Source organism: Calypte anna, chromosome 1, assembly GCF_003957555.1.
Source record: "Calypte anna isolate BGI_N300 chromosome 1, bCalAnn1_v1.p, whole genome shotgun sequence".
NCBI lineage: Eukaryota > Metazoa > Chordata > Aves > Apodiformes > Trochilidae > Calypte > Calypte anna.
Window position 1 is genome coordinate 65,611,755 of NC_044244.1, and position 23,541 is coordinate 65,635,295.

At 38.2% G+C, this 23,541-nt stretch overlaps 1 protein-coding gene across 1 annotated transcript in view; it reads left to right on the forward strand.

Annotated features, from left to right (window-relative positions):
* The first annotated feature begins 8,201 nt into the window (after positions 1 to 8,201).
* Positions 8,202 to 23,541, forward strand: part of PTPRR (protein tyrosine phosphatase receptor type R) — a 132,848-nt gene continuing 117,508 nt past the window's right edge. Inside the window, exon 1 of the mRNA XM_008500635.2 lies at positions 8,202 to 8,480. Within this exon, the coding sequence (XP_008498857.2) occupies positions 8,217 to 8,480 (264 nt within the window). The 5' untranslated portion in view covers positions 8,202 to 8,216. The remainder of the gene's footprint in view (positions 8,481 to 23,541) is intronic.

Sequence of the window (23,541 nt, forward strand, 5' to 3'; positions counted from 1 at the left end):
TAAAGTGAATATGAAGAAGATATTGATTTTTAAAAATGTACTGGATTTATGCTTCATTATACTAACATAATCTAAATGAATCTGGCACTTGTAATTGCCTTCTCTAAAAGACATATTGCTGGCCATGAGCGAGTATTTTTACTAGAATAGACATGTATGCCTTTTATTAGTAGATTCATGGAGGGTAATGATCAGAGGGTAGTCATCTGTCTCTTTAAAGATTCTGTTGGGCAGAAATAGTTTTATAATCCAGTATCTGACTTAATATTTTTGAGTAAGTATTCAGCTGGAAAAGAGATTCATCTTGGTTTTACATGTGGAAATTCTTGCTATTAATTTTGAAAGACTGAATCTTCTATGAGAGGTTTATATTCAGTACATCCATTAGGAAACTACTGAGATTTGTGATCTTGAGATTCCTGCCTAATTGTGTTTGTTGTATTATGAGAAGACTGAAACATTCTAGCCAACAAAGACTGGTTCCAACTTTTGTGTAGAGTGAAGCAGGAAACCTGCTGAAAAACCATGAATTGAGCACTTTGGGGTGTCTGTCTCTCTGGAAGGCAGCTAATGAGATAACACTGAGTGGTGATGTTTGGTGGTGGTGCCCCTTCACTGGGATATTATGAGATTTAACATGAGGGACTAGAAGGAATGGTAGGACTCTTACTCCATAAGGCACAGTCATTGCAATATAGTATTTTCAGCATAGTTTTGGACTAAGTACTTAGATAAGCTTAATAAAATCTGCTCAGAAGTCCACAGTGTGATTTCCTAGGGCAGTACGACTGCAAAATAACCAGCTGAAACTTTAAGAGTGAAGTTGACTTCATACCAGCTTCAGATTTCCATGGAGATACTATATGTTTACATCCACACTACGGCAGAGCAGAATTAATCTGCTGACAACCTTCATTTGGCAACTGACGGTAATCACAAAATTAGCAAATGGATGCAGCACTCATCACACAGTCTCGAAAAATATCTGATGTGAGACTTTATTGTACATTAGTGCTAGGGCCTAAGTATGGCAGAGCACTTAAGTGCCTTTGGGACCAATGGCTCATCTCTTAATTCACATGTGTAGACCTAGTGGAATCAATGGTCTGTGGTATCCAGTTTCATTATTGACATAACAGGCAACAGACCCATAAAACGAGATGCAAAGTGTCTTTTTGAAAAAGATACCATTCAAATTCACTGTAGATATTTTTGGCCAGAGAATTTGATTATTTTTTTTCCTATTGAAATGACATATTTAACAAAATGAATTTGCAGATGTTTCTATTTTCAGAATATTGCTTATTAGAAAAGAAAGAAAAAATCCTTGCAACCATCTCTTTCTCCCTCTCCTCCTTCCCCTCCCCCTTGCATGTGCTTCTTACCTCTCTCAGGGGTGCTCTTTCTGGCTTGCTTGCTCACACACACACAGATATACACAGATAAACAAGTTTTATATACCCTGCACTCATACATATACACAAAGAAATTGATGTTGGCTGAATTTTTTGTTTAGTTAAAAAGTTCTGAACATTTTGTTTAAGTGCAACTCAAAATATTTTTCCAAATTTTTACAACTGCCCTGTTCTTTGCTTGCTTAACTCCATTGTAGGTTACGAGATCTGATGTTCAACATGTCACAGGTACTGTTTCTCTGTTGCAAAAGGCCTGGCCTTTTGAACACTGGACCTACCTAAGTGCAGAACCCTTCCTATGAAGGATTCAGACCTTGTAGCCCTGTAGTCTTGCCATGAGCTTTGTATGATGGGCTTTTCAGCCTACTCATCCTAAACTTTACTTGACCTGTCTGTGTTACTACGTTTAGCTCTGACAGAAGTTTCTTTAATCGATCAAGCACCTGTATCTATTTTAATCTTGCTTATTTTTGTGTGGTGCAACAATTTTTGTTTGGCTAAAACTGCATAGCCTATCCTAATGAAATTTAGATTTGATTGATGTACTACTTTACTGACAGTAAGACATGCTGTTAACTAGACAGTACAGATGCAAGGCATATTACTTCCAGACAGCTTTTGGTTTAATTGGTGCTTTAAGTATAATTTAAATCATTTGTATTTCTCAAGAGATATGTTGAGTCTTCTTGATATGTTTGGGGTTTCTTTTCTGGTAGCACTTAGGAAATAAAGATGAAGTCCCAGCTAAAGGATGGTTCCATTGCCTGAACCAGAAGGAACACAACACAGAAAAGACACAAGAATTTTAACCATATAAAAGTGTTTATTCTATGTCTAAAACTTACCAGTAGATAGCATTTCCATTTATATCTTTATCAGCAGTATTCCTGTGATTTAGGGGCATGCTCATAAATGGATACCATGATATTAAGCATTTTAGCACAGATGTTGATAGATGTTTTTTTCCCTTTCTCATGTCCAATATCTACTTTGCCCTTATATAGACAAAGGAGAACTGCAAATCCTGTTCTGCAGGGTGTAAGGCTACATATCCATCCAAACAGATTAAAAAGAAGCAGGCAGTGAATCTTCTGTAGGAATATTGGCATTAATGGAGAGGTCTGATCAATGACCTGCATAAGTACGGTTGCCTGCTTCTCACAGTGACTGTGTGGCTGCTCAAGAAGAGATGAAACATTGTGCAAGATGTTTCAGCCTGTGCCTCAGGCCTGTCCAAAGTCTGTGGCTAGTTTATTGGATATGAAAAAAGGTTGTATGGGACAAAGATCACCTTTCAGAATGGTGAGCTAAACAGAAAGAGAAAAAGCATGTGGAGCTCGAAGTAAAAATTTCATTAACAGACTTTATTAAGTCTTCTAATAAAAATGATAAATTATTTAGCAGCAGCTTTAAGTACTGTAACTCAAATGGCATTTCAGTTAAATTTCATTTTGAAACCAGTCAAGTTTCAACAAGTTTTTCTCTTATGAAATGACTCTACATTTTCTGCCTTTTTTCCCTCCAACTTCCACCTTATTAGCATGAAAATCTCAAGCCATGTAATATACCGACACATCTGTAACTACAGAGAGACTTTAGTGCTATTATAGTGCTACTTATAGTATTAAGTGTGAGTTTTAAAACGTAGACATTGTCTATGTTCATTTGTGACTTTTACACAATGAAAGCACAGCAGTTCTGTCAATAGATTTGGGGTGACTGTATTACTTACAAGTAGTAAATATACAATACAACTCTCATTATAGAAAATAGGAAGAGTCAAGCACACACCTTATTATGAATCTAACTTGTTCAGATTAGAGCAACTAATGAGACTTGGGGCAATGACTTCAAATTATTTTTCCAGACACACATAAAGATTTTAGACACATAATCTTGTCCTCCCTATCAGATTTCCAAAGGAATGGCATGTCCCACTGGGACTCTACTTTTCCAGTCAAAGAGCGTTCTGGTTTCTAGCTCTAGAGAATGTAAGATAAAAATCTGTAAAGCTGTGACATTTTTATGATTTAAAAATAGAAAACTTTGCTACTATTTACTGTTTAGGGGTCTTGCCTATCTTGAAATTTTTTATCTGTTTACTTTAGAGAAAGTGAAGGTATTTGGGATTTGTGAGTCTAACAATTTTCTGATAGGTGCTTTAAAATAGAATGTCAACTGCCTGAGACTTTTCAGGGCATCAAGACAGTCTAGAGAAATGGGCAACTGGGACAGTCAAAAGTGCCCATAATGTCTTTTATATTGGATTTACTATTTTTTATAGACTTTCATATCTGCATATGTAATACACATTTGTAGGTAAGGCAGGCTCAGCAGCGTGTGCTTTCTAGCATTCTTGTGACTTACCTGTTTATTATCACAAGAAACTTCTGTGCCCCCCTTATACTGGGATTGTGTGCATATTTCACATGGGCTTTTACTGACCCATTATCCATAATTTTTCTGCAGATTGGATTTTTTCTTTACTTTTTAATTCAAGGCACTCTCTTCTATGTTTCTGCAACTAAGAACATCAAGTGAACACATAGTTGGAAGCAGCAAGCAAAAGAGCTGGAATCAGCTGGAATCAGCAGAACAGGGAGTTTTGTAGGGATTTTTTTTTCCTGGAAGGATGAAGATAAAGATGGCAATTGTTGGCACCAATGAAAATCCTGAAATTAGCACAAGCAATGAACATGTTCCACATGTCTAAACTATGCATTCTACATGGATTTTCTTGTTGCACTTTATTAAGAGATGAAAAGTTTCAGCTGGTAGAGGTTCTAGAAGCAAAGCTCCAGAGACTGGAAATGCAACTAAAAATTTTGAGGAAGGAGAATAGTGTTATACAGGAGAATCTAAATTTGAGAGGGGGAGTTGCACTGGAGGAACATGGAAGCAAGATCAAGAGAGACTTTCTTGTTAAAAACAAAGATCCAAGGAAAAGCAGCAGCAGCATGTGAGGAGTTGCAAGGAAGAAGGAAAAGTCAATCAATAGGAAAGAACAGAGGATGAAGTAGCCAGAGCCTAAGAAAAAGAATGATAGCATTACACAAACAAGAGAACTGAGAGAATCAGTAAATCATACCACTATCAAGTCATGATACAGCATATTCTACTGTGCTCTTGTGAGACCCCATCTGGAGTACTGTGTTCAGTTCTGGAGTCTCCAACATAAGGACACAAAGCTCCTTGAGCATGTCCAGAAGAGAGATGGCGATGGAAATAATGAGATGTCTGGAGCACCTTCCCTATTAAGACAGGATAAAGAAGTTGGGGGGTGTTCAACCTGGAGAAGAGAAGGCCCTTATAGCAGCTTTCCAATGCCTGAAGGGGGCCTAGAAGAAAGCTAGTGTAGAACTTTTTGCATGGGTGTGTAGTGAGAGGACAAGTGGTAATTGTTTAAAACTTGAAGAGGAGAGATTTGGGTTAGATATTAGGAAAATATTCTTTCTTGTTAGGATGATGAGACACTGGGACGTGTTGTCCAAGGAAGTTGTGGCAACTTCCCCCTCCCTGGAAGTGTTCAAGACCAGGCTGAATGGTGCTGTGATCAGAAGTTTTTTACACTGGGCACAGTGTTTGCCTGTAACCTACTCAAGCTATTGGGGTTACATGGACTTCTCAGAAAGCCAACTAGTAATTTTTGTTCAACATATTTGTGCTGTCATTTGGTAAAGATAAATTTGTGCCAGTGCAGAGGGTGTGTTGTGTAATTAGACTGGTTAATTTCTCATTTCTGCAGAATGGACCATTACCAAAATATATTTGGTTGTAGATCTTGAAAATCTGCTGTGATTATATATTGAATCTGCTGCAGATACCTGTGTTACTGATGTGATTTTTAGCATTCTAAGGGAAGTGAGCCTGCTGGGGTTTAGTGGGAAATGGTGATATTGCTGTTTAAAAATACTGAGAATCATGGGTGAGCTGTTCAGGGAGGTCCTTTAACTATTGTTTGATCAAAACCAAGACAACTGTTCAGGTTTTTCTGTGTTACTGTCATGGTTTGGACAGTGACTGGGTAGTGACAGATGCTTTCTGTTATCCCCAGTTCCCTCACAAAGGGAAGAAGAGAATAAGGGAGACAGATTTTAGGGTTGAAAAACCTTGATAGATAGAAGCCAACCTGTCATGGTAAATGCTGTCCTCCTCCAGTGAGGAAACAAGGAGGAGTGGGGGGAAAGAAGAAGGCACACCAGCCAAAGAAACAAGGGGGAAATCTCTTGGGAGCCATTTTATACTGAGAACCATGGGAAGGAATGCTGTGATTGGTTAATTTAGGTCACATGAAGCATCCTCTCCTCCTATAGGCTCAGCTGCTCCTCATTATAGCTGTAACATCAACAGGCTGGCAATTGTTGGGGGTATCCCAGGCAGGGTTTTTTTGTTCTGATCCTCTCAAGCCTGGACAGTTGCTCTGGGTTAACTCAGTCAGGATTAACTCTGAGGCTATACTTGAGATTTACCTTTAATATTGTTCAGTGAAAGATTTGGACTAAAACATAATTATATACCTTTTTTTCCTACTTCTTTTTAAGTAAAAATCAACGAAATACAAGGAGAACTTGGACTATTAAAGTGGTTAAGAAATGCAATATAAAAAAATTCCAGGAGAAACACTGCAGTTTTGGTTTCCTCAGAAACAATGGAGTAGAAATGAAGGAAGCAAAGAGGAACCACAGACACTGAGTTTGGCTGTAGTTACATTACTGTATATTATTTTTGATTGGTTTTGGAATAATGGCTGTTTGTGAAGGAGACATGAAAATAAATTCTGTCAAGATGTGACTTTGCAAAATAGGTGACTACCAAAAGTACTGTTGTTTACTTGTTTTTATTTTTCCATTTACACAACTCTAAATTGTTAGGTAAGACCAACCCTTAGGATTTTATCAATGAAACCAATCCCCAGGGTTAATGAGACTGCAGCAAGATTAAAAATATTAGAAATTCAGTAATTTCAGACTACTCTACAGTTTCTCTCTCTTTTTTTTTCTCCTGCTCTGTCATATCCCAAATCAACACCTGACAACAGCTGTACACATATGACCTCAGTGCTTGTCTAAGAAATTGACAGTATTTGAGGTTTTTAACTATTTAAAAGAGTAGCTTTAAGGTTTAACATCACACTTTATACTAGGAGAATCAATTTCTAAGTGTACATCAAAATGCAGTATTCAGTGTTTTGTCTTATTTCTGTTGTTTTTCTGCTTATGTATTTTATGAATTGCTTCACCACCTACTGACATGGACCATTTTGGTACAGAATGCATTTCCCAATAATGCATAGTGATACTATAACACAGATAAAGTATTGTCCTTGATTTTCATCATCCAAATTTCATGAGGAAATTAGGCCAAAAGAATGTAGTTACCCACTCCTTGAAACTGGTTAAAACACCTAAGGGCATTGGGTGGAGCTGTGCAAATGACTGATTATTTTGTTTTATATGCAGAAGTGAAAGAATCAGAGGCAAAATTTAGTTTGAACAAAACGAAGTGATTTCTTGTTCAACCTGAATTGAAACTTGTGGGTTCTGAGCTGTTCTTCACAGCTCATTATGGTAATTAAAATTACATCCAAAAAAGTTTTAAAGCTAAAAATCAATGCACAAATTCATCACTGACATTCACTCGAACAGCTTCTGAAGTGAGAAGTCTAGGCTGATCAGAGCGAGCTCTCCAAGGTCACTGCTCTTAGAACAAAAACCTCTCTTTTATACCACAGTGGGTTTCTTAGAGTGCTCTTTCAAGAGGTGATAAGTGGAGCTTCATTTACTGTATTATCTATAAAGGAGCTGATCCTTGCCTATTTTTCTGCTCAGAGGGACAGTCTGTTTTCCAGAGAGTGAGCTCAACTGGGTTGTTGTAGCTGTTCTGCTCTTCACAAAGGAACTGAATGTTCAGTGGTTTTCATTCATAAAAAACCAAAACTCAAACCAAACCAAAAAAACCCCAAACCAAACCAAAACCAAAAAACACCAAACAAAAACCAAACACCAAAAAAAGAACCTCTAGCTCTGGTTCCTTTTATAAAGGCATCATTAGGAAGTGTTTGTACTATTAAAGGAGAACTTATTTTTCACTTATACACAGTTTACATAAAAGCATTGACTGGCCAAACAATGCTTGGCTCTAGGTTGGATCATAGCAGGAGCTGGCACAAAGACTACAAGACCTCCTGATCTAAGTATTTAATGGCAGCTGAACAGAAAATGCAGAATTGTGATTAGGGACCCAGGAATCCGAACTTTACCTTTCTTCTCTTTCTTACATGTTTATGTCTGATTTTTGGATGTGGTTCTTGGCCTTTTCTCCTCAAATTCCCATATTAAAAGATGATCACAGCAATTCTCATTTTTGGTATTATTGGGTGATTAAATAAATCAGAAAGTGGATTGCATATGTTTTCTTAGTGGAGTTGATGCCAATACAAAAGTTGGACTTGGCTTAGTGTGTGATCTGCTTTTGCAAAATATTTTTTAAGAGTAACCCTGGCTGGAAAAATAAGTGACATTTTTTAAAGTCCTGTGAAAATGGGTTTAAGAATGTGATACACCTCCTGTACTTGGTAGACTCTTTATAGTGTTGTTAAAGTATTGCTATAGAATTTGCATTTTAGCATTTTAAGGAAATTATTTTATTCTACAGATATTCTTTCAAAATATGGCAGAACCCAAAGATCTCCTCATACTTCCAGTGTTCTCTACAAAATATTCCAAAGAGACATTCTAAACTTATTCTTCTCTTTCTGCAGGCTGCTTTTCTGGAGACAATGACCACTTTTTGGCAATTCACATGCGAAGCAGTGGGAAACCCGTGTTTATTTATCAACATGTGCAAACTGTGGAGAAAAGTCTGGATACAGGCAGTTATAAGAATTCAAAAAAAAATTTCCATTCCTCTTTTCACACCAAATTAAGCAAGCTGCACCCTGCAATAATTGTTAAATCAACCTTCCCCAGACCTGCCTATGACCCATCCCTCAATCTGTTAGCCATGACTGGTCAAGATTTGGAAGTGGAAAATCTTCCTATTCCTTCAGCAAATGTGATTGTTGTGGTAAGTGCCTTTTTTCATGAATTCTGGATTTGTTTTGTAAGTAAATATACTTGTAGGTAAATATAGACATAGATTGTAATGTGAGGTATCCAAAGTTCATATTCCACTGTCTGGCTGATCATCTAGGTCTAAATAAGAACCACATATCTTGAATCACATAGCCTCACCATGATCAACAAACAACCTAGTGAACCAGTGCAGAACATGCACTTCTTTACCTCTCTGTAGGTAAAGAACTTACCTTTGCCTCAAACACCTTCAATCCTGCTGTCTTGATTGGTATTTGCACTGCTTTCGCTGTATGGATTTTAAACTGGTCCTGCACAGGGCACAAGAAAATGTACTTTAGGGAACAATGAACAGAGGTGGGGAGGTTTTAAAAGGTTAACACAAAGGATAAAATTCACTTCTGTTTCTCCAGTCAATCCACCATTATGCTTCCATAGCTGTTTCTTTTGGTGCAAGCCATACGTGCTTCTTGTGGGAGATACGGGCTGGGGTGCTCCTCACTCATGTAACTATGTGTGTGATCTTTCCCCTTCTCAGAAAAGTGATGGCAGTGGGGAGGGCATGTCAGGGTAACAGTGTACTGATGCCAGGGGAGGACCATACTGTCAGAAGAGCTGTCCTCTGTGGAGTGCACAGCACAGGCTATGTATGGTCTGCACAGACACCTCTCTGCCACCCTAGAGCTCAGGTAGCCTTGCTTGAATATAAAGAAAAGCACTGGGCTCTCCTCCTACCTGGAGGGAATATCAACCATTCATGATAGCTCACCCACTCTAATGAGTGAACTAATGAAGATTAAACTGAAATAATGTGACTAATTACAATCAGCAGCCATTTGCCTAATTCTGTAAGTTAGTCTGTACATAAGATGCCAGATTAAAAGAGAATGGACTTTACAAACAAGGAAAGAAGGCAGAGCATACAACACTGGGATATGTTAGCACACAGTTTCAGAACTGTGTGCTCATAAGTGTCCATATCAGACAAAAATAAGATACTGAAAGCCATGCTTCAGGGGGGATGCTTCAGAGTCCCAGTACTGAGTGTTACTGATCAGGAGGAGGAGATGACAAGAAAGCTGGATACATTTAGGCCCCAAGCTAGCATAAGCCAGTTGGCAAGCTCAATAATAAAGGCACCTGTTCTCTTTTTTCCACAGCAAGCCCTTCATGCCCTTCCTGCAAAAGTGAAATCTTTCTGTTACTGAAAGGAACTCAGAAATTGCATGAGCCTTCATTTCTTTCATTAAATGTTGATGCTACCTGTGGTCTATTATTTTAGTACATCTTTGCTCACTGTTGGAGAACTGCAGTTCTCAATGAGCCCTCAATTCTCAATGGAAGAATCCTGCAAAATATTTTGGGGCTACCCGGATTTTAGCTGATTGGCTCTCTGTCTGCATTAAAACTAAATGGGGCATATTTTCAATGGGCAGTCTCATAGAAAAAGGATCTATTAAATCTATATAAAGGTCTCATTAAGTGACCTCAGTCTAAAGCTTTGTTACTGCATTTAGAGGATGGAGCTGCTGCTCTGAAGTCTTCTGTTCTGGCTGAGGACCATATGTACTTTAAGGGGGTGCATAACAGCATCAGCTAATCATGACATGAAAGCTGTTTGTTGCTTGGGATCTTCAGCTAACTCTGGATGTGCTGAAGGACACTGTTGCTGCTTTGTCTTAACTCCATCTTTTCAGAAAAAAGCTCTGGGGAAGTGGGTGTTTTAAAGCTGAAGTGCTGAGAGTCAGACAACTCACTAATCCCACCATGAGAAATTCTGATGTCTGCCTCCAAAGGGCAGCTGTCCCACAGCAGGGTCCTTGCCATGATCTTAGCACAGCCACGCTCCTTCCAGATCTCTGCATGTCAACATTTTGTTTCTGCCTCTTGAATTTCACATTAGCTAGATGGTCATATTAATGACATGGCCAAGAGAATCTGGTTTGGTTTGAATGCGCGTACATTGCTCTCTCTTTGTCTCTTTGTTTCAAACCAGCACTTACTGCTTGTTGCTGCTTTACAGTTTCTATTATATAGAGCAAGCGGAAACATTTGTTGTTTTGCCCTGGCTGACCCTTTTTGTTCCAGCCTTTAGCAATGTTGTTGGTTGCTCAGATTGAAAGGGCAAGTGCTAGTGTTAATGCTTCCTGTAATCTGGTTACATGACTAGTGCCCATTGTGATTTAGTATGAAAGCCAGCAATGGGGGCTATTTTTTTTTAGAATAAATCAGCGCTCTGTTGCAGCTCTGCAGAAGGGAGGAAACTGAATTCAATTTAATTTGTGCCTTGAGTTGCATTTTCCTCATGATCAAGGGGGAAAGGTAGGGTGAATTGATGCCTAATGTAGAATTATTACAGGGTTACATTTTGTGCTAAGAACTAGACCATCTGACAAGCAAAATGTTGCCAGTGCACAGCAGAATGCTATGGAGCCAAGATTTCTGCGCATACTGTGTCAAAAAGTGATGTTTTGTGACTCTCAGTAAGGAATCACGTTAAAAAGTAATTTAACTGACCCTAGGAAAATGTTAGTACTTGTTTGCATGAAAGAGGAAGAGAAAGGATTTATTTTTGGAAGATAGTTTTATATAACTGAAGGCTATCATGTTATCCAGTACTAAGTTCCTGTCTTTTTTGCATGTGTGTGTTAACTGCACATTGTTGAGGGAAGCGAGGCCAATCCAGACCTCTTAGAAGCATTCTGAGTGTTCTGTAAATGCCTTGGTGCTTACCCATATGTTCTGCTTAGCTGTCTCTTATTGATGCGAGACCAACGCATCTGGAAGTTGCTTAGTTAACATATGGGATTACATAATTTTTTCTGTTATACTTGGGATTTTTCTCTTTGTATGGGCTTATTTTGGATCTCAAAAATTATACACTCATCAAACATAGTCAGTAATGAAATGAACAAGTTCTCCTAACATTTATTTTGTTTGTTTAAAGTCTTTCCAGTACTGAATGTGAGCACCACCAAGGTCAAGGCAGTACATGGAAATTAGAAATAGGCTGTGGATAACCACTTATGATTAAAAATGTTGCCATCTAAAACACTTGTTTAAAAAACCAGACACCCATCCATCCATATGTTTAGTTAGGACTGAGCTTGAGAGAAAAGCAGAAAAACTTGTAGTAAAGATTGCCATCTCAGACTAAGTCTAAAGTAGTACCTTATGGAAGTGCTAAAGCATCTTACTTTATAATCTGATATAGTTTGGTCTGTCCAAAGGCTCTCTTAGGCACACAAGTGTGTGTACTAAGACTGGGCCAAGCTTCTCAAGTGCTTTTTTTGCTTTTAACCTGTGAAGTGTTTCAGAAATGTAATGGTAATAAACTTGACCCAAAATGTCAAGTTTGTCTCTTTCATACCTCACTACTTCTATGTACCTTCTCATGTAAATGTGAAAGTCTGTCCTTCTTTTGCTCAGAAAGGTCACAGCATTATACAGGAGCCTAAAATTCAGCACAGGTTTTTAGTTTTGTTTGATTTACGTGTTACTGAACTGAGTTGATTTAATTACAAGTTTGCTCAGCTGATGTTAATGGGATGTAGGATTCACAGACATCCACACAGAGCTTCTCTTTGCCTTTTCCATGTTATCTTGTGTAAGACAATGCCTTGGAGCTACAGCCCTGCCAAGATTATTCCATCTACTTTGTCACCAGTGTTTGAAACACCTGCATTCAAGCACATTGTAGAGCATGAGCAAGAGCTCGGGTGCTGGTGCTCTGAGAGTCTGACAGGAGAGTGAAGCACACAAATGTGTGTACCTGTAAGTAGATATCCCCAGGTATTCAAGCTTCAGTACAGGCAGTGGAAATCTAGTCTGTTGGTAATCTATTAAGATATCTAGCACATTTCTAAACAATTTGGGAATTATTAGAGGTTTAATATGGGTTGGAGACCATACCCAACAGTGAAACCAGATCCTGTTTCAAAGATTAGGAGGTTAGTTACTGACATTAGTCATTTACACATACGTTTTCTCACTGCCAAAGAACAATACCAGATGTATTTAATTTACGAGTGGATCATAGCCTTGATGTCTACCTCAGGATGAGTTGAGTATCTCCCTAAGCCCAAAGGACTGTAGTAATAAGATTTCTGTTGATGATAATGCATGCTTAGGCAACAACTGCACACTCATTATATATATATAAATATGTTTAAAAATCATACATACGCAGAGATGTGTACATTTAGTGCTGTCTTAATAGATCTGTAATAGAGCTCATCTCAGCTTAAGCAACATGTTTCATATTGAATAATGTGGAAATCCTTTCCCAATCTAGGCACACTTCAAGTAAGTGGGCTGCTTCTGGGCACTTTTGAGTAGCTGAAAACCATGAGGCTGTGAAACCATGTTTACACAGGTCAAACTCATTCCACAAGAATTGCTATATCCTCTTGTTTAATTTTGCTTCTACTACATACTCAGAGAGGATGCATCTCTTGGTTGCTTACTGGCATGGTCTTAGAGATATAAATTTATTCTTTCTGAATGAATGGAGAAGGATTCAGAGAGCCCTCTGAGTCACAGAACCAAGCTGTGTGGGATCTTTCTGCATACTGGAAGGTAAGTGGACTTCTGGTAACCCCACGAAGAGAAGACGCTTTGATAATGTTTTTCACTAATAACCTGTTCCAGCTTTCCCCAGCTTTCCACTCCACCAATGGAGAGTTTTTCTAGAATCTCTCACTGCTCTTTTCCTTGGTGTTCAGTATCTTGCTTTGATATTTTCATTTTTGTATTTTTGTATTTCCATTTTTTCAATTCTCTTTGTTAGGAACTCATCTGTTTTTCAAATACTGTGGAGGCTTCTGCCAGAACTTCTACCCAGTTAGCTGGCCCAGTAAGGATGTGGTTAACTGTCTGTAAAGTTGTGTTTAAATGTTTCTCTCTCAGACTGATAAAAATGCAGAGAAGTCTGTGAGAAAGTTTGATAGGTGGGAGTGGTCCATTGGAACAGAAAGTTAGGACTGCTTTGTGAAACCATTGACCAAAAGTGATTCTTCATTTAGGGGAGAGAGGAATGGATAATTGGGAATAAATGGGAGTGTTCCTACAACAGAATAGGCAGAGTTTCTGAAGCAAGTGGTTTGCTGTTGCTCATGCACTGCCTACTCTCCATCATGTGTTGTGGATATGTTATATTACCATTATTTTGAAAGTTATTTAAAAAGGTAATTTTATCTTCCTAGCACAGACTGTAGAGTAGTGTCCTAATTTTCACTGAGAGAGATGTATATATATACATATAGTTTTACCTATAGCTAGATGTAGTTCGACTATATTGTAATAATAAAAGTGTCTAAGGAGCTGCTTTTAGGAATTCTATGTGAACCTGTGGTATCAGCCTTGAGTCTGTCAGCATCTGACTCCAAAGGCCATTTCCCTCTGGTGTGCAGAAAGACCACACGCAGCTTGGTGCTGTGACACAGAGGGCTCTCTATATCCTGCTCCTCTTGTTCTGTAGAAGTTCCCTAAGCTCAATCTGTAGGCCTTGTGAAGAGGTGTTCAGAATACTTTTGGAAGCATGTTAAGCTACAATATGGGGCAAGAATAAGGCAAAAAATATGAGTGGGGAGAACAAGTGCTCCATAAAGTGGCAGTTCAGCCAGTGCTACAGCAAACAGCCAAGCTAACTGTCCATGAAATACAATGAGTCAAGTGTGACCTTTTGTCATTTCCATTGTTAACAGCTTAAGAGAGGAACTGGCCCTGGGCCAGACAGAGGAGACAAAAAAAAAAAACAAAAAAACCAAAACAAACCCTGATTCTGCAGTGAATTCTCAAAAGAGCCTTCTGAGGAGTAAATTCTTGAAAACCAGTAAGGTATTAATTGTGTCCCTCTCCATTTCCAGGTCATTTGCCTGATGCTTGGAACAACAGAGAACAAGTGCTGTGCTGTTAGACAGTGAAATTTTAAGACTTTGTTATAATTAGAGTGCAAAATTGCTAGCAGGCTCTAAATGTTAGTCACATGTTACAACAGAGGGCAATATCAGTGAGTACTCTTAGTGTATTTAAAAACACTGTTGTGTCTCTTTACGCTTTATGTCACAACCCCGAACACCACGTCTTCATTGTGTTTGGCTTCTAGACTGAAGTCCATCTTCTGATGTGAGACTGATGCTCACTATTATCTTAGTCCTTTCTTAAGTAATTCCATGAGGCATAACATATCTGCAGCAAACCTTGCAAACAGACCTAGTAGCCTGCAGCTCTGTCATTCTGGATTTTGTTTGCACACAGAAATCTAGAGTATCTATTTGTTGGGCTCATTTGCTTTCTCTGCTTCCTTCTGTGTACTTCAGCAGGCATAATTGCATGCTGAACCATTATCATGGTGTTGTGTTTGCTGTCAATCTTTCTGGAAAACAGGAAACACTGAATTAAATTGTAACATGCACTAGAACCTCTTCGAGGCTTTTTTTTTTTTTTTTATTTGTCATCTGACTTGCAAAATGTTAAAAGAATGTTAGTGGGATATTCAGCAAACCAGCACTTTAATTGATTAACTTACTGAGGGCAAATTTTGGATAATTTTCTGGGATGCTAAGCTTGTACAGAAGCTAGCCATATCTATCATGGGTTTCCCAGACCCTCTTTGTCACAAAGTTTTCATTTTCCTGCATTTTTAATGAAGGAAAGATGTCTTGAAGTAATTTAGTTTTCACAAGCTGCACAGTTTAAATGAACACTGGATTTCAGGAACCAACATATTATATTTTTAAACTAAAGGCTAAAGCATCATTCACAGTTTGAGTTGTGTAGTTCATCTGTAAGAAGGTGTCATCTGTTCCATTCTTATTCTTTCATCTATATGTTCCTATAAGTGACTAATCCCAGCTCTAAATGTGGCACTTGCGTGTAGCTGGAAGGAATCTGTCCGTGTTTTTTCATTCTCCAAATGTCTGAGTTCTGTCCTGCAGGAAAATCTTTATTGAAACTTTTTCTAATTTTTTTTTTTTTTTTTTTTTTAGCAAACCAAAATACAAGCCCTTCCTGTGCTGCTTCTGTATTAATTACACGGCCCCATTTATCCCTCTGATTGAAATAGGCTTGTGTGCCATATCTGTGCCATATACTGAATTCCTGAACTAAATCCAGAGATGTAGACAACAGTGAATTTTGCATCTGTGCTCTTCATTTGGCTTCTTTATGATAATACTCAAGCTGTGCTTTGGGTGTCTTCAGCATTCTGCTGCGGAGATGGCCTGGCACTACTTGCTGGTTGGAGCTGCAGTGTCTCCATTACTCTGAACAGTACAGGCAGGCTTGTATTTTAGCAGAAGTTTTATTACTACTTAAATTTACCAAGGAAAAGGGAAAGTTTCCTGGCCTGCAAAATTCAAGATGCCACCATTGGAATCATATACAGTGGATATCTAGCATATTAAATGAACAAATGGCCCTGCTGGGGTAATGAGGCCTACCAGTAAACAAATCAGTGACTACTTCCTGTAATAAATCTCTGCATTGTGTTGATAATGTTCAGGAATAAACACTGTTTAATGTTCAGGAAGAAGCACTGTGGGTTTTTTGGTTTTTTATGGTTGTTTGGGTCTTTAAAATTCTTTTAGTCCTCTCAGAGAGCTTTGTGACAGTCCAAGTCCCCTGCAGTAACATTTGAAATGCAGATAAATGGCTTTTGGATAAAAAGACAGCAAGACAGCATGTGTTTCCAGATCTATAGTTTGTTGGATCTTTCAAATCAGCCTCTGGAATAGTAATTTGGGTTCTTCACTTCTAATGTTGTTGGTAGGAAAAATGATAGCTTCTATTGTGAGAACACTTTTTAAGATGCTTCACTGATCAAGTATTACTGGACTTCAGCATCCCTTTTGCAAAAAAAAAAAATAAAAAATACTGAATTCTGAAATAAATGCACACACTGGGAGTTTTAAAGTGATCTCATAGCTGTCAACTGAACAATGTTTTTTCAGTCACCTCAGTATTGAAGTGCTTCATGGAAAGGGGAATAAATCATGGAGGTAAGCAAAGCCATACCAAGTCTTTGCCTGTCTTGCTGTTGCTAAAAGCATTTAAGTAATATTTCACTGTGCTTCATTTGAAGGTCAGTCATGATGGACAATTTGTAATGGAGCTGATTCTTACATGGTTCCACACAGCAATGAACAGGTGGAAATCACTTTTAGTGGATGCATTGTTTTGATTCAAGTATATGCTGGAAGCATCATGAAAAGTGTCAGGGGTGTACCTCAAGACTGCTAACATAATAGTGTTGAATTGTGTAGGGAATTGGTTGGCAGCATGGGTCATCTTTATGTTTATTCAAACATGAATTGAAACAGACACACATTTCATCCTTTATTAGCTGTTGGAGAATAAGAGTGGAATGTCTACTTTGTATGGATTTGGCTGGGGATATGCATTCTCAGTGGGAATGATCATTGTGTAATAAATTATAGCATAGAAATCAATGACAATATAAATCAAGATTTTCACATTTACAACATGCTGAAGTAAATATTGCTTGATTTACACAATGTCATAGCTTGAATCTAAAATTTTTCCCCCATTTTCCTGTTGGTGTTTTTTAGAATATGAGGTTATGGTTTTGCTGGTATTAATTGTGCTAGTAATCTTGTTTTCTTTTTGACCACATACTGAAAGAAATAAAGATCACTTCTGTTGCAGTCCTGTGGTGTTCTGGAAACGTTTCCAGAAAGAGATGCACTGTTTAGCCAGATACTTGCTGATATGTTTTCTTTGTGCAACACGTAATGTATTGTTTAATTAAGAACACAGCTCTGGAGGCTGACCTTTAGAAAAAGATGTGATATTTCAATTTCATGTAGCAAAAATTATATGTTACAACAGTTTCATTTCAGGTACCGCGCCATATAGTTCTGCAGTAGTGCAGTCTTCTGAGCTGCCAGGTCATTAAAACACGTTTTGGTTTAGAGGAAAATGACTTTAAATACTGCACTCTTAGAGCCTTTGCATTCTTTAAGCAAAGTTGAGCTAAAACAGTAAAAAAATTATATTCCTTGTCTTAAGGTGATGATGAAAAACAAGCACGAAGGAGGCATTGTCCCCAAAATTTATCTCAAGGCTTTTTCTGAAATGGTGCTACAGGGTGCTGTGGCTCTGCCTAATTAGCCCCAGTAGAAGTGTATGCAGGCAATAGAAACTGACTTGAAAATTTAAAAAATGCTCACTCCCTTTCTTCCACTCTTTTATTCTTAAACTTAAGCTACACTCGTTAAAGACATCTCCTCTTTCTCTGTTGCCTACTGTGACAGAAACTTAACCCTAAAGGTTTCTATATTGATTGTTTCTGATTGTTTCTACATATATTCTAGTCAAGGATGTCTGGGGTGGGAGGATGGAGGGTAATTCTTAGCTGTAGGAACATAGCTCTGGTCCACTTTATAGATAGTTCTGTGGAGCAAGATACTATTGAATGGAGTTGGGAGAACAAGGAGACATAAACTGTAAATTTGAAAGATAACCAGATCATGAAATAGTAAGAAAGCTAATGGATGTTGATTAAGAAATTATATTTAAAAAAATCTAACTGTAACTGACCCCTCTAGAAAGAGGTAGTAAGCCAGTAGTTAAATAGACAGATAATTGGAAATCCCTACACTAAACCAAAAATTTGATTATAGCTGTAATTTTTAAATGTACTTCCTAAGAATCTGCCTGAAAATGGATATAACCTTTAATGAAATGACTGTAATGCAAGGCTTTCAGTAATTAATGAAATAGAAAATCACATGGATGCAGTAAGTGAAATAATAAATGTGCCATACACAAAAGTAGGGCATCCATAAATCATTTATGATGTCCCTTCTCATCAGTTCTTGGCTCTTTGAGTCTTAATTGAAAGCAAGGTAGCTGGATATTAGAAAAACTAAATCTGTTAGTTAGATAACGGGCAACTCTCATGAAAGCACTAATTATTTTAGAAGGCTGAGGGCCTGATATGCTAAAAATACTTGCAGAGCAGTGCTACTTTGGTGATGTTTTTTAATTTTAATTACTCTCTTACTCTGGTCATTGAAAATTATTCATGTTCTACTTTAAATTTGCTCAGCAACTATGATGAGATACTGTTGTATTTATTCACTGAAGTGCTGGCCAAATGATCCCGAATGGTTCAAGCAGCTGCATGCTGCAGTAAAGAAAGTAAGATAGCTACTGTTGAGGTGCAACTTGCTTTCTCTATCAGAGACAGAGGTTTAGATCACCCATGTTAGGCAATCCATCCTATGCCAGTAGAGCATGAAGATTACAGAAAATACCCGTTTCCTCTTTCCTTTCAACTTTTCTTGTGTTTGAACATGCTAGTTTAAACTCACCTTCACTAGCTTCCTTGCTGGAATCAAATCTCATTAAGATGTCCAAAATAAACATTTTGCTTCACTCTTATAAAATGAGAGCATAACATATATGCTGAAAATAATGTAAGACTCAGTCTACAAACTTATTCCATGAAAGAGATATATGTCTACACCAAGATGATCAGAGTTATTATAATAAAATACATTAGGAAAATTTTAAACAAATAACTGGATTTACAATCTTGGTTCTAAAACCAGAAAAGATTTTGTCTGACAATAGTATTCACAGAATAGCACATGCTTGTGTTGGTGATATATATGCTCAGAAAAAGTAGAGATAAACAACTTAATTTCAGGGATCATATTTATTTCTGCCCAGATGTTGAGCAGGAAGTTTTTATAATTAATTCTCTAGTATTCAAAGTGAGAGACTAGGGGATGTTGTGGATAATGAAAAACTCCCTGATAGTGTGATGTAATGATATAGGTATATAACAGTAAGATCAAGATGTAGAGGTACTGGTCAGAGTTATCTTACATTTACCAGGGCTTTCTAGCCAAGGCCTACATTAATGCACAGAGCTCACCATCTCTAAACAAAATGACCCCTGTAGTCTCAGTGCTGGGAAATGTAGAACATGAGGAACATCAATGTTTGCACTGAGCTCCAGTGTCCTCCTGCTTAAGGGCAGCTTTAGTGCCTTCATGTTACCAGCACCATTAAACTGAAATCTAAGCTTTCCCCTCATATGAAGTATGAGTCAAAAACTCAAGGCAGGCATCCTAAAAACAAACTTTTTTTAAAAGAATTTTGAGATTTGAGGTACAAAAAAAAAAAGAAAAGAAAAATATTTATGCTCAAGGCATAGAGATACAATGGACTCTCAGTTTCCAGTGCCTCTTTGCTACACCCTAGTAGAGACCAAGAGCCACGAGGAGAAAATTAATTAAATAATCGGAGTTGAGTTATTTGGTGGTTTTGTTTATGTTTTGGGATAGACCTCAGAAAGGCTCATGCTGGAGGTGTTTTTATTGCACTTGAGGCTGGTCTAGCCTTTGATATATAGCAGTTCCAGAAGACCAGGTCCCTTGTAGACAATGAAATGCTTTGCACTTATTTCCAGATTAATTTTTGTTTGATGATTTGCATTGAGTAGAATCTGTGGTGTTCATGAAAAATATTTGTCTGGAAGTCCAATCATATAATTAATCATGTGACATATGGAGGACAAAGCAATACTCCTTTATTTTGAAGCCTATACAGATCAGGGACTTGAGCTGACTTCTCCCATAGATAATATAAAGCTCTAACCACAGAGATGTAACTTATTCGAAAGTAAATCAGTCTTCTTCAGATCTTCAGCAAGTTGGCCCTAAGTGAGATTATCAGCAATATACTATTTCTCAGCAGTGTAAGATTCACTGTTTTGATAAGAAATTCTGGGGACAGGAACTGGAGAAAGAAGCTGTTCTTAGTTGTTCTTTTTCTAACAGCCTGTTCATAATCAGGGGCAGCATAACAGCATGAGTGTCAGCAAAGATTATCCTGATAAGTTTATACTGAGTTATCATACAGTCAAGACAGTAAGGATTTTCTGCATCTTTGCTAAAGGAAAAAGTTGAAGAAAACACTTTAAAATAAAAATGTAGGTAAGTGTTTATGTTCAGAGTGGTAAGACTAAATGCAGTCCATGTGCTTTATCTGGTAAAATGGGAAGTCAGAAACTGGTTTTAGAGGTAATACTAGATGGGTAACATAAACAGAAAGGACTTAATAAAACTTAATTGTGGTGAATCTAGCACACTCCATTATTCTCACTTTGGAAAGGTCACATTATCCATGGAAGCCTTTTAAAAATTCTCCATGTATAATCAGGAGTTGTTTAGTTAAAATCACAGTGTCAACTAGACAACCATTTCAGCCAAAGTTGCACTAAATTACTTCTGCATTGTTCATTCATTCCTGAATTATATTTTCTGCTGGGACTTTCAACCCAATACCACTGATGTGAATTGAGGTAAATTTCTGAGAATAAAAGCCCTAACTGCTTGATATATTTTATGTTGCCCTGTATTTCTCTCCATTTAATTAGGCAAGTAACAGATTAAAAAGCAATGATTCAGAAGAACATTGCCAGTTTTTATACATCCTTTTTCATAATCCCTTTTTTTGTTGGCTAACCACTTGGTGCTTGCTATGCAATATTCTCTACCCCTTTTTATCCTTTCATTCCTGTAATAAGTTGGCAGGAGTTCTTGACCCCAAAATACCTAGTCTGTAGTAAGTACTTAAGACATTTGTCTCACCATCCATTCAAACAGTCCTTGATGATTCAGTTCTTTCATCTGTCCCCTCACTGATTCTGCTGTGTGCAAGTTTTATAAATCCTTTAATCCTTTCCTGATCCAACCCTTGTCTTGTTGCTTTTTTCCTGTTTTATATTTTAACATGTGTTTGTGTTTCAGGCTAGGATAAAGCACCCAAAATATTTCACAATAAATTCAAACTTGGAAACATACGGAATCATAGAATTGTCATGGTTGGAAAAGACTTCTAAGATCACAACGTCCAATGGTCAATATACCTCCTCCCCAGAGAAATACAATTATATATATGTATGTCACCATATCCTCTAGAGGTTGTCCTGAAATGACCCATTTATATGATTTTTAAATACCTCTAGGGATGGAGATTCCACCACCTCCCTGGGCAGCCCTCTCCAGCACCTCTTTGCCCTCTCAGTAAAGAAATTCCTCATAGTATCTAGTCTAAACCTCCCCTGGTGCAACTTCAGGGCATTTCTTCTAACCTTATCATTGTTCACTTGAGATAAGAGGCCAACACCGACCTCTCTACAACCTTCTTTCAGGTAGCTGTAGAGTGATAAGTTCTCCCCTCAGCCTCCTCTTCTCCAAACTAAACATTCCCAATTCCTTCAGCCGCTCCTTATAGGAATTTTTCTCTAGATCCCTCACCAGCTTGGTTGCCCATCTCTAGATACACTCCAACACCTCAATGTCCTTCTTGTAGTGAGGGGCCCAGAACTGAACACAGCACCCAAGGTGCAGCTCCACCAACTCCAAGGTACAGGGACACAATCACTTCCCTTTTCCTGCTGGCCACGTTATAAAAAAAATCCTGATACAAGCCAGGATGCTGTTGGCCTCCTTGGCCACCTGGGCACACTGCTGGCTCATACTCAGGTGGGTGTCAACCTAGAGCCTGAGGTCCTTTTCTGCTGGGCAGCTTTCCAGGCTGTGTTTTTTTGAAGGAAAATGTCCAGTGAAAATACTTAGATAAATACTATTTAAGTAATATAATAAATAAATCTATTGTCCACCAGATGTCCCTGTACCCATAGGTGGTAATGAACAATATTCATTCAACTGCCTAATTACTTTTATTAAAAGCAATTTACACACAGTGTATTTATTTCCCAAGTCTCTTTTAACAACTGTGTAATAGGATCACAAATAAATGGCAATGATGTTAACATTATTTGAGAACTGTAGATATGAAAATAAATCACAGGAATTCACTGTTCAGTTTCTGTTCAGTGGCACTGTTCAGTGCCATCTCACTTTTGTGTGCTTTTCCTTTGTTTGGAAAACAGACCCATGGTAGAAATGATAAATATCCATCTCTTATATTAGTAATTTATATAAATTTGTATGTGTAAATATAATTAGTCATATAAAAATTACCAATCAGTATGTTAACATCTGCCTATGAATCTGTAAAAGACTCCTAAGTTATTAAATCTAAGAGGGTTGTAGTAATGTGGCTTTTGTGGAGATTTCTTTTAACTTTGATAGATACTGGAGCAGACTCTGGTAATGGTGCCTTCATTCATGCAGAGTGTATTGCATCTGTCATTTGCTCTTTTAGCTTGCCATGCAGCACACTCCAGCCAAATTCTCATCTGTCAGCTGTGCATGCATATTTAGAGGCTAGATGTCTGTGAACTATCTCTTCTAGGCTAGGAACTTAGTTACTGCCCTCAAATCTGGAGATAACCAGATACTTGACTGTACCCACAGTGGCAACTGGGGAGGTCTGCCAACATGTGTGGCCTTAAGCATTATGTCTGCTTCCAAGACACACCTTGTGTTTTTGGTGATGCCATGACACAGGCAGGATACCCTGTCCTCCTTTTCCCTGGTATGACTAAAGATGCCAGAAGAGCATCTGAATCTCTGCTGGAAGCAAGGCCCTGGCATGACTGAGAGATCCTACCCCAGGCATTCGCTCTGGAAGGTCAGTGCTGGTGACTATCTCTGGAAAGAGGGCCAGCATCAGCCCCACAGTAGCAGCAGGCCTTTTGGTCACTGACCAAGCTTTCCTTTAGTTTTCCTTTAGTTGAGGCATTGTCCAGGTAGGCAACGTGCAGTCCTGGCAAGCTCTGTGGGACTTCCTTACCTGTGTGCTAGTACATGTCTTGGTGGCTACTACACACAGCAAGGCAAGTGACTCCATAAAAACGTGGAGTCCCACCAACCATACATGCTGCCTCATGTACTGCTGTCATCTTCTAATCCCTGTCCCAGCACTGCTGACAGCTAGAATGCTGTCCTACAGAAACTCATAGGCAGGGAGCAGCCCTTTGCCTTGCAGTGGCCTCATTCAGGATAGAAAGCATCTCTTGGGACAGGCTGGGTAACTAATGCTCTGAGAATGGCTCTGGGTGGGGTTTTTACCTCTTCTTTTTGCTACGAGGAGCTGCTGGATGATGA